Source organism: Phalacrocorax aristotelis, chromosome 8, assembly GCF_949628215.1.
Source record: "Phalacrocorax aristotelis chromosome 8, bGulAri2.1, whole genome shotgun sequence".
Taxonomy (NCBI): Eukaryota; Metazoa; Chordata; class Aves; order Suliformes; family Phalacrocoracidae; genus Phalacrocorax; species Phalacrocorax aristotelis.
Genome location: NC_134283.1, coordinates 15280300 through 15293030, shown reverse-complemented (window position 1 = coordinate 15293030; position 12731 = coordinate 15280300). Strand labels below are relative to the sequence as shown.

Genomic DNA, 12731 nt, shown 5'->3' with positions numbered 1-12731 from the left:
AAATTATGATTTCAAAGCAACTCAAAAGTCATTGCAGAAGAAAATATGCAAAGGTATGTGGTTATTCTTATTTATTGTCTAACCTGAGACACTGTCTTTCTTGGATAGGGTAATTCCAAAGTATGTGTCTGGAAAGTGTTTCATGTATTTTTAAAATATTTAGTGATAAGCAAATGTTCTACCTGAAAAAAAGTGAATCTGTGCTTATCTTATTTTCAGATCGCTAAGCTATTTTTCTCTTCTACTTTACTAATGATATGTAATTATATGAAGCCAACCATGAAAACAGTATTTCTGAAAAGATGTACATAAATGAACAGTTCATGACAGTTGCCTAGCACACACCTACTGCTCCTTGCAGATTTGACTAAGAAATTCAGCTAACAGCAATGTTAAAAATCAATATATGTTGTTTCTTGCTTGATTCAATACATGAATAATGCTAGATATAAAGAACACTGTGGGCACTGCACCAGTCTTAGGCAGCTGTTATGAGAAGATTCCAGCTACGTCCTTGAAGTCCTGGACTGGAACCAGTCAATCACTGTGACGTTGTACTCCCCAGATAACAAGAGGAAAATTAATTCCATTTGCCCCATCTTTATGAACTTGTAAACAAAACCTAGCCCCAAAAAATGTTAAATGAGACTACACAGGAATGCAAAATAGAGACTGAGCTGGCAGATGGAGAAGCAGCAGCAGAATGCATCATCCAAAAACACAGAAACAATAAAAAATTCCCCTGTTCAGGGAAATAAGAAAGGGAATGTGTCTTACAACATTTCTCTATGCCTCCAAAAGAACTACGACTCCATACACATCCGTATTGAAACACCAGCAGGTACACATGGATGCATGACAACCACTCTGGACACGAACTTCATAGATACTCCTTTATCTCACAGTCAGAAATATTTTAGTAGATATTGTAGCCTATTACATACATAGCCTTTTTATGCTATTCCGTTTAAACAGTGATCCTATTTATCCTTTGTAAAGTAAAGCTTGTGCAATCTTTCTTTCCAAATTCAGAAGGAAAACCTACCTCTTTTCTCCCCATATGTGCTAAAAAGGCCAAGAGCCTTTTGTTTTGTATGCTGCATCGTGAACATTTCCATTTTAACTCTTAGCCTTTCTCCCGTTATATATGTATAATGGTTAGAAATGTTAAGTACATCTTCCTGTTCCTATGAATTGCTTTAGGTTGTCTGGAATACCTGTTTTCCTATCTAGATTGGTACTCTTGTATAAGTTTTAGCCTGTCATAATTTTGGGCCCCTCACTACGAGAGGGACATTTTGTTGCTGGAGTGTGTCCAGAGAAGGGCAATGAAGCTGGTGAAGGTCTGGAGAGCAGGTCTTATGAGGAGAGGTTGAGGGAACTGGGGTTGTTTAGCCTGGAGAAGAGGAGGCTGAGGGGAGACCTTATCACTCTACAACTACCTGAAATGAGGTTGTAGTGAGGTGGGTGTTGGTCTCTTCTTCCAAATTACTAGTGATAGGACAAGAGGAAATGGCCTCAAGCTGCATTGGGGAAGTTTAGATTGGATATTAGAAAAAAATGTCTTCACTGAAAGAGTGATCAGGCATTGGAACAGACTGCCCAGAGAAGTGGTTGAGTCACCATCCCTGGAGGTGTTCCAAAAAATGTGTAGACGTGGACCTTTAGGGCATGGTTTAGGAGACATGGTGGTGTTGAGTTGATGGTTGGACTTGATGATCCTAGAGGTCCTTTCCAACCTTAATGATTCTATGGTTAAACCATTAATGATGTGAATTGCCTTAGCATCCACTCTTGATACATCATAGGTGATAGTTTATAGGTTCCTTTCTATTTTCTTTCCTAAACAGTAGCAGTTGGTGAAACAGTTAAAGACATAGTTAAGCCTGAATGTAGGAAAATGTTTGATTTTATTCTTCCATTTACCAGGTAATTGCATGATTGAACTTAAAAAAAAAGTTCCACTGAATCATGTCCCACTAAAAAATGGTTTGGCCCTTGAAACAAAGTGGGCATAAACATTCTTGAAAAAAGGCTGTAGTTTTAGAAACTTAACTAGGAAGTCTCTCTGGTTTGAGAGGATCAAGGGGATTGAGTTTCCCAGGACTACACGCAGTCAGTTGCTGAACATCTCCAAGGACGGAGGCTCCACAGCCACTCAGGGCGACCCATACCAGTCATGTCAGATGTTCCAAGTCCTTATCTTCGTGCCATTTCCCTGGATCCCCCCATCTCTCTCTTGTACTGGTGACCCCAACACTGAGCATAGCACCCAGATGTGGTCTCACCTGTGCTGAGCAGAGGGGAAGAATCACCTCCCTTTACCTAGTGGTAATGCTTTTCCTAATGCAGCTCAGGATGCTGTTGGCTTCTTTTTGCTACACAGGTGCATTTCTGCCTCACATTCCACTTTTTCTCCACAAGGACTTGCAAGTGTTTGTCTACAGTGCTGCTTTCCAGCTGGCTGACCCTCAGCCTGTACATATATGTGGGGTTACTCCTCCACTACCACAGGACTTGGTGTTTCCATTTGAACTTTATGAGATTCCTGTCAACCCATTTCTCCAGCGTGTCTCAAATAGCAGCACACTGTCTGGTCTATCAGCCACTCCTCCCAGTTTTGTATCACCTACAAACTTGCTGAGGGTGCACTCTGTGCCAACATCCAGGTCATTAATGAAGAGGTTAAACAGTGTTGGCCTCTCTGTTGACCCCTGGGGTACACCAATAGTGATGGCCGCCAGCTGGTCTTTGTGCCTCTAATCACAACCCTTTAAGCCTGACAGCTCAGTTTTCAGTCCACTTCACTGTCCTCCAATGTAACCTGTATCAGTTTCTCTACAAGGATACGATTTTGAAAGCCCTGCTAAGGTCAGGATATAAAACATCCACCACTCTCTCCTCATCTAAACTAGTAATTTCATTGTAGACAATCAGGTTGGTTGAGCATGATTTCCTTGTCATAAATCCATGCTGACTACTCCCAATGTCTTTCTTATCCCTGATACGTTTGGAAACGGCTTCCAGGATCATTCGCACTACCACCTTCCCAGGCATTGAAGGAAGCTCCCCTCTGTCCCATATTTTCCTTGGCCTTCCTTTGTTGCTAATAAACTTGAAGAAGCCTTTCTTGTTGCCTTTCATGTCCCTCACCATATTCGGCTCCAGGTAGGCTTTGGTTTTCCCAGCCCCATCCCTGCTCATGGACATATGAACTGTGTCCAAGTTCCTCCCAGGGCACCTGACCCTTCTAGCACCTAACGTGACATCTCATTCATAACTGATGCAGTGGGTGTGATCTATGCCTTCCTAAGCTTTTATCATATTTTAAAGCAGTGTTCTTCAGACTAAATCTACTTTCCAAACAATTAAATTCTCAACTCAGTTGAGTGAGGATGTTACTCATGTGATAGTTAATATGACATATTTAAACACTGAAATTACATAGATAAACTCTTCCAAAATGCACTCTAAATACATTCTGTATTACATTAAAGTACTATATTACCTCCACTACAATTAAAGCACAAGCTTCCTATGTGGAACTTCTTGCCAGGTTGCCAGGGTTTGAGCAATAACAGGAAGCTAATACAAAAAGCTTAAAACCAACAAGCATAGGTTACCAAAAATCAGTGGAGTAAGAAATGAGAAGACAGTGGTATATTGGGTTTAGGGAATGCAAATTCAGAATTAAAATGCTTGAATTTTCTTTTCTCTTAGGCATAATTCCTCTTTTTGTCCCTGAGACTCAGAAGCCTAACAGAAGGACTAAGAAAACCGCTGTATTCAGGACTAGTCACCCTCCTCTGCTGTACCCTTTGGGGTACATTAAGTTTCAGAGAATTACATTCACATTAAGATTCAGATAATCCAGACTGCTCAAGAATAAATTCTTTCTATGAAACCAAATAGTCGAATGTCTATCACACATCTTTACTATTTAATATATAACTGACTCCACTAATAATAGACATTTCTATCATAAAAATAGCACATCACTAAGGCAGAGAAAGGGAAAACTAATATCTTGTCCAGTGCCCTGAATTAATAAAGAATTCTCTATGTGTATTATACAACACCCTGAAAAGAATTATCACTATTCTAAAATATATTTTTGTGATGTCAAGGAGCTATAACAAACATTCACAGAAACATAAAATCTTTAGGGCAACTTTCTAATTAATTTTTTTCTTCAAATTTTTGACTATATATAGACAGATGGATAAAAAGAAAAACTGTACTCTCTCAATCCCTGCATTGGCTGTAATAGGAGGATCTAAGAGCTTTGATTCACAAGCAGGAATGACTTAGATGCCTCCAGTTACTGAAATCTCTTGCAGTTATTGAAACGGTCCTCCACAAGCTGAAATATGATTTGCCTTAAGATATTAATGGGCTCTAAAATGCAGACGTTCAGGAACTGCTTTCACAACCAGCTATACCATCTACATAGCAAATGCACAGCAGATTGAATAAATAATTGATGGTGAACATGCAATTTTTAAGTATTAAGTTTTTAAAGACAAGTATTAAAGCCTTCTTCCATTATCTGTGTGTGTTGTGTGACTGTCTCTATCTTCTACCCATTTTGAGCAAGAATTTTTTTGTAGCATTGATGATACACCTAAAAGCAACCACATGAAGAGAGAGTAAAACATCCAATAATTAGTGATGTGTGGAAAAGTGATCATGTTTGAAACAGAGAAAAAGAATGAGTATGCATGTTAAAAAAACAACAGGAATTCACTAGTTTTATTGCAATGCATCAATTCCTGAAAATTCCTAATGTTTTCTTTCTCTTCTCTCCTGCAGCTCCCTGCTCAGGCAACACTTACTTCTGCCATAGCAACATGTGCATCAATAATTCCTTAGTCTGCAATGGCATTCAAAACTGTGCATACCCTTGGGATGAAAATCACTGCAGAGGTGAATATAGTGCAAAGTATAGCCTTTGTGAGCTAGGCTGGTCAGTTTGCCTTTCAAGGAAGTCATGAAATGTCTTTTTCCTGGAAATACGCTGAAGAGAGATATTCTACTAATTTCAGGAAGGTGTTCCAAATTTTTTTATTTAAACTCAGGAAACATGTAAGCATACTGAATATTGCTTACTGCTTTATAATTAAACTTCTTCCTCTTCAGCATATAATTTCTATTTCAAAAGGATGTCAGCTTAATAGGAAATAGAATTTAGTAATTGCCTGATTGCATCCTATCCATTTCTGAACTTCAAATGAAGCAAGGATTGTGGGGACAGGTAATACCTTTTATTAGAGAAAAAACGTAGAGCTGGAAAAAGACAAGCTTTCAAGCACAGAAGGCCTTTCTCAGGGCTGAAATAGAAGCAACACTCTTCAAAGACAAAAACAATTTTAAAACATTTATTTTAAGTTGTTAATCACAGAGTATCTTAGAGTAAATGCAACTGCTGCATATAATGTGAGAAAGGGTGGGAGGAAGGAGGAATTGTTAGGAAGCAAGAAGTCATTGGTTATGGAAAACAAGACACGTAAGTCACTGCTTCTAGAACATGGGGTAGGGGAGTATTGTTTAAACCATCACAACTACATTAAAGTCTTGTTTCAATATCAGGTTTTGTAGGAAAAAGTCTCATGATTTGAGGAAATTATTACTCTGCTAAAGCACAAATATATTTGCCTGTGCTTCAACAATAACTGCATTTTCAGAGTTGGAACAAAACCAGTTTAAGGTCAGCAATTTTTCTTGCTATAAGAGAAAATAATAAAACAATGGACTTGAGCTTGGGGTTTTTTTGACAACTAGAATGGCATAAATAGGTCTGAACACAAAACTGAAAAATTTAAATATGTACTCCATTGCAAAGATAAATTGACCCTGCAGGAAGGGTCAAAAACCTTCTCTACAGAAAATCTTGACATAAATGGCTTTTCAACACACAAATCCAGCTTAAATTTTTTAGTAAATAAGTATTCTAAAACCTACTTTGAAATTGCATTTTGGGGAAACAAAAAAATCCACACTACCAGTAAATACTCTAAAGCAAGGTATATTATGGAAGCTTTCCAGTTAACAAAACTCCCAAGTTTTCAGTGTAGAAGTAAGCTTCTCTAAACCTGAGCTTTGATAATATTCAGTGTTCCCTCTTAAGTACTGTTTCTAGATCTCTTTCCCGTCTCTACCAACTGCTTTCTATAATCTTGCCTAGAATCTACACTTCACTCATGTACTGCAGCATTTAAAAAAATAATTCCATTAAAAAGTATCGCAATGTGAAGAAAGTGTCTTTCCCAGTATCTGTAAATCACTGTATATGGTGCTGAATAACCTACCATGTTTTATGTTGAATACAACCTAAATTCTGCTTTAATACTTGCACAGTAGATAATAAAGAGACAGCTGAAAACTGGATCCATATTACCAGCTAAGGTAGACTGAAGGGAGACTGATGCAACCAAATAAGTACTATCTAGCCTTAAAAAGAAAGCTTGTCACAATTGTGCTCAATTCCTGCAGGCACCCAGAGTTCTCATTTAGTCTACATCAATAGCTACCTAAACCTGAGCATATTGTGACCTATCTTATGCCTAAGCCCAGTGACACAAAAATTGATAGTTGTGTGCAGTTTCTTTTAAGAGACTGGAGAAGACATCACCTTTTGCATAACAACTTTTTGATTAGAATATCTTCCAAGAATTAAGAAACCTAGCTGCAGATGAGAGAACTGCCATAGCACTGAAATTCATACCTCCCACAAAGTATGGTAACACTAAGATCTAAGCTAGGCAGGACAAGGGGAGATATTCTCCTTCACATTAAAGTTATGAATGTAACAGGGTAAACAGTCTAAGAAGTAGAACTGTATTTCAGACATAACTCTTTATTAGCCAATTCCTTGGGACTCTCTATTTAGGATATGAATTGTTTCAAATAGTGTGTGATGGTACATAACTCTCTCCATGCACTATGTGTGGAGTACTTAGGTGCATAACACACATACCCAGATGTCAGGAGTTAGATATCTGAAAATAATATGCAACATTTAGGCTACTACATTTTCTTCTACATAGTCTTAAATGCTTTTCTCCCCCACTAGCAGATGTTGCAGAGTCTCTGTAGAATTCTTTTAGTCCCCTGGGACAAGTACGTTTACAGAACAGAAGTCCAACTTGAAATTTTTCATCTTCAAATAAGAATTTTAAATATGGAAAACCATCTTGTTCTGATGCTGCCATCTTGGGTGTTTTCATATGAGCTACTAGCCAAAAGTGCCATATGATTTGGGTTGGTTGGTTCTCCCTTGCCCCCGCCCCTTTTTTTTTTCCAACTGACTTGATTACTGGAATGTTAAAACTGAATAAATGTATGCTAAAGCTCCTTGTGTTGAAACAGGTATAACAGACTTACACAACAGACACAGTCATCAAGTTCCCAAGAGATGTGAAAACAAATAGCACAGTCAATCTGTCATCATCACTATGATAGTATCTCACTTTTAGAGAAGAACTAGCTAATTTTAAATCTAGGGGCTCCTTCTACTGACATCAATGGGAATGCTACCAGCAAAAGCAAACCATGGCAAGAGAAGCATCTGTAGCTGTATAAACTTCTATTTAACTCATGGATTTTGGAATATGAACTGATGAATACAGATTCAGGATTTAAGCCACATCCCAGCTGAGTCAGCATGCGCTGGCCACAGAATTCCACCTGCCACTGAATTATCATATGGTAGCCACTAATGCAGACAGGGAAATAGACTTGCTGAACAAACACACAGATCCAGTATGATAAATCCCATTGACGTACAGGTCTAGTCTCCAGTGCCATTAGGTCATTTCATTAATACAGCACTTACATGGCCATCACAATACAGCTTGCTTTGTTTTAATACATGATCAAAAGTGTGGAAAATAATAAAAGCCTTATCATAATCCTTGCTTTTTCTTTGCAGAAAAGAAAAAAACTGGACTGTTTGAACAAATCACCAAAACTCATGGAACAATTATTGGCGTCACATCAGGGATAGTTTTAGTTCTTCTCATCATTTCAATTCTAGTACAAGTAAAGCAACCTCGCAAAAAGGTTATGGCTTGCAAGACTGCTTTCAATAAAACTGGTTTCCAGGAAGTATTTGATCCTCCCCATTATGAACTATTTTCACTAAGGGACAAAGAAATTTCTGCAGATTTGGCGGATTTATCAGAAGAACTTGAAAACTATCAGAAAATGAGATGCCCTTCAACAGCTTCCAGATGCATTCATGACCACCACTGTGGCTCCCAGGCCTCTAATATAAAACAAAGCAGGACAAACCTCAGCTCCATGGAACTTCCCTTTCGCAATGATTTTGCACAGCCTCAGCCAATGAAAACATTTAATAGCACATTCAAGAAAAGTAGTTACACTTTCAAAAAAGCGCATGACTGCCCTGAGCAAGTCATAGAAGACAGGGTGATGGAGGAAATTCCATGTGAAATCTATGTTAGAGGAAGAGAAGATACAGCACAAGGTTCATTATCTATTGACTTCTAATTTCCTAGTGAGGGTGGTATCAGTGTATATACAAGATGCTTGTGTATAATGACAGTGTATATATTACAAGTGTACTATATGCAGTGTGTGAGATGCACACACTTTTAGCTTATTATACTTCATTTAAAAAAAAAGTCTCCATAACTAATTCATGATGAAAAATGGTGAATTTCCTCCCATCTTCCCAAGCTTCCTGTCTAGTGGAAGAGTAAGACAGAGACTTTGCATGGAAATTATAAGTTAAGGATATTGGAAGAAAAAAAACCAAAACCAACTACTAATCATTGAACACTGAATACAATGACTGCTATTCTCTTCCTCGTATCATTTTCTCTTCTTTAGACATCTACTTTTCAAGACAATTTTAATACCTCAGTTACATAAATAAAAGTAGTTAAGTGCACCACGTGTATGTCAACATAGGTGTCTTATTGTATTTGTCAAATTGAAAGTAGAATTAGTGTTAAGTGCCAGTTAAGACTCAAGAATTATGTTACAGCCATCTGTTTTGTTTGCCTACCATTTATATTGCCTTTAATTATCAGTTCTTCATTCTATGCTTTGTGGGAGATAAGTGTAAAGGATTATTGCCTTTTAAAAGTATTGAGTTATATTAATTTTAGTACATTCGGAAATACATAATCTTTGCAGGTTTTGGTTAAAACAGAAGTAAGTACTCATTCTAGATGCAGACTTAAAACAGTTTTCTTTCAAGAAGGTTTAGGATTTGAAAATATTCTGGCATATCTTATAGATCCATATGGCTCACTGATTTCACAGCTCTGTAGTTAGAAAACAATTTTATTCCTGCGTTTTCAAAGTATTTACATAGACTGTCCTGTACATTCGTTTCTTAAAATAGCCTTTTACTCTTATTGCAGCCAATCTTCCCTACTGAAATCAGTGCTGGTACTTTTAGCACATGTCCTACTTACCTGAAGAGAACTGGTCTAAGGTCTGTGTGATTACCAGGTATATAGAGATACTGGAAACAAAGAGAAGTCACAAGCAACTCTACTTAACCCTAGGGAATCCTTGTGCCCCTTGTTTCCACTTGCAAAATTGCACATTTCATACCTTTTTTAATGGTGGTTTGGACCTAATTTTAAAATTTTTACAGTATAGAAACATTTTAAAAATATAATAATTCTCATCGTGGTTTTTAAACTTTTTGTATAGTTTGATACTGTACAGACTATTTGTTAAATCAAAATCTAGTACCTGTGCAGCAGGGTTGTTTCTGTGTGCCTATCAGCAGCTCTAAGTAATATGCAGTGGCTGTTGTGTACATCACAATTTGCAAAGAATACTTAATGATTTCCACATTAGCCTATATTTTATCCCCTGGTTTGTTTGGCTTTATTCTGGTATTTTGTTTACAGGAAACCTTTCACTAAAGGTGGCCTACCAGCTTGCACTGGGCATATTCATTATTTACAAAGGCATTTAAAACCGTAATGATTGTTGTGCTGACTCTAGAAAAAAAAAAAACAAACACAACCCTAGCAACTGAAAAACCTTTTCAATATAAGATGAACAATAGCTGTAATCACAGGTTTTTCATTAGAACGACAAATTAAAAAAAAAATGCTTAGAATGTAAGAAGCTTAAGGGGGGGTGGGAAGAGGGGAATTGAGTATCTTCAACCCTTCCCAAATTCAAAATTAACCCTGTCTGATGTCTAGAAAGAACTTACTCAGAAGCTCATAGATGAGACCCCTAGGGCTGTATCCTAGTGTCAGTTTTTGTGCTGGTTCCAGAATGTATTTCAATTTGAAAGAATTTAAATGGTCATTATTTTAGATGCTCTTCATGCAGAAGAGAAGTGTTTTAAAAATCTAGTTAATTTTGACTTGAAAATTTTTGAATATTTAATTTAAATATTTCTTGCCAGATTTCATTTACTTCTCATTGATTTCAGTAGTAAATATATCACTATGACCTATATGGTACAGAATGTTGTGACAGCCTATGAGTTCTAAATTCTTCCAACAATATGTAGTTTTACACAGGTCATTTTTGTCCATATAATTCTTGTAAGTGCTAGGTTTGCATGATTAAGTTTTCTTTTTAAGGTATATTTGTCCATGTGATAAAAACAATGTGATCCCTAATACTTCCTAGGTTATGTTGTCTTTGAACAGTGAACCTGTAATAATAAAACAAATAGCAAGCCTGCAAAGCCCACGTCTGGGTAGAAAAGGTAGAAAAGGGGAAAAGCTCTATTGAAGAAGTTCCCAAATGGCCTGAACAATATTTCAGTCTCAGTTGGAACTTTTTGATCACATGGTCAGAACACAGCTGCATTTTGGCAACCCCAGAGCATATATAGGTGAGCTCCCATAACCAGTCATATCTTCTGTGCGTAGCTTTTTCCAGTATCACCAAGCCCAGCTCTACAAAGCTTCGCTTTCCCCCCTTCCTTGCTTTCTAATCTGGTTTTTTTTTTTGTCTTTAGCATAAATAAAGATTAGATACTCCTGGTTAGTTCACAACTGCTCCCAATTCCCAATACAGAGCAAAAACTCCTGGAGGGAGCTTTTCAGTATTTCTGTAATAGCAGACCCAACCCCTACTGTGGCAATAGCTGTACGCATGAATAGATCTGAGAGAGAAACCCAAAGCAATATTGATTTCTGTAAGTTTCTATAAATAAAAAGGGCAGGAAAGTGAACTATCCATACTTGCTTTATTAGAGGCAGGGTGAAATTAACATTGAACCTAAAAATCTAAAATGAAAACTTGTGTGTGGCGTGTTTAAAAAATATTTATATATCTCATTGTAATGTTTGGTTCAGTTACATAGCTGTGCTTTAAGAACCTAGCCATAATTCCAGTACAATCAAATTCCCTTCACTACAGAAAGACAAAAACTAAGTGGGGGGACTGCTTGGTATTAGAGCACAGAAAGCTGACATTTTCAGCAAAAGAATCTAGTACTGGTTTTGCAGTCTCAATCCAGTTGGAGTTGATGCTGTAGTCTTTAAGCTTTTCCTGGTGTTAGCAAAAAACACCACCTTTCATACTCTTGCAATATCTACTACAGTACTGTTAGCATATTTCCATTGTCTCCATCTTAAATCCATTCATTTCTAGGAGCATCCCAATTTTGCACTGAATTGTACCCATATCTCTGATACCCTCTGTTAACACTGAATGTACATAAGCAAAGATAATTTCCCGAGACACACAATGACCAGGAAAAGGCCAACAGCATTAACTACCTTTTGGTATTTATAACTAATTTTTACCTTTTATCATAGTAGCTTAGCCATTAAGCTATCTACAATGAAAAATTTTTTGTTGTGGATAGAAGTTGTAGAAGTAAACCTACAGCCAACACGAAAATTAAAGTGAGTGAGAACCATGATTCTTCACAGTTCTGTAGGGAGATATCTGCATTTACAGATATGATGACAGTGGCACAGGAAACTCAGACTTATCACTGTTACTGACTCTGAAATGTTGCAGTGATCACAGAAATGCTAATTTGTACTTAAAATGCATGAGATTTTCTTGTCTGCTACAGACAAGATGACCCTCAGAGTGCATACAAATTATAATGGCATATTATAAGAATTACTGTCTGTTTTTACTAAACCAATACAAAGAAAGGTTACGAAAAGAGCTGTCATAGACTTACAAGAAAAGGTGCTTGTCATGTGAACACTTCACAGAATTTAAGTCATTAAAATACACTTTGTTTTGGTTTTCACTTGCTACAGAGAATTCTGTGCATTACCAGCAAATCTCTTGCTAAATGATGAAAAAAGGCTTGCCTTATTTTCAAATCAATTTAGTCCTTAAATAAGAAGGTTCTTCTATCAATGATCATAACAACATTTAAGTTTCCAAACTATTTAAGTATAAACCTTTATCTAAAAGACTACAAAAAGCAAAAGTAATAAAAAAAGATCTTAGCAGAAGCCTGATAAGCCAAGAGTAAACTACTGCTTGAAATGTAACAGCTTAATTCATAAGGATATACTGAAACATATCTGCATATCTTCCTGTCTGGTCAGTCTCTATATATCTGTTCACAGTAAAATTCAGTCAAATCCATTTACTTTTTACATGTCCTTATTGCAAAGATTATGTAGGATCCCTATCATTGCGCAGAGGTCTGTAGTTTACCAAAACAAGATTCTTAATCTGTGTCAGCCTGAAAGATCAGCTGATTTTACATTATTTGAGATCACAGTGTTAAAACTGAATATTAA

At 36.9% G+C, this 12731-nt stretch overlaps 1 protein-coding gene across 1 annotated transcript in view; it reads left to right on the top strand.

Annotated features, from left to right (window-relative positions):
• Nucleotides 1-10083, top strand: part of NETO2 (neuropilin and tolloid like 2) — a 35908-nt gene extending 25825 nt beyond the window's left edge. Inside the window, exons 8-9 of the mRNA XM_075101496.1 lie at nucleotides 4813-4926; nucleotides 7931-10083. Coding sequence (XP_074957597.1) covers nucleotides 4813-4926; nucleotides 7931-8511 — 695 coding nt within the window. The 3' untranslated portion in view covers nucleotides 8512-10083. The remainder of the gene's footprint in view (nucleotides 1-4812; nucleotides 4927-7930) is intronic.
• The last annotated feature ends 2648 nt before the right edge of the window (nucleotides 10084-12731 follow it).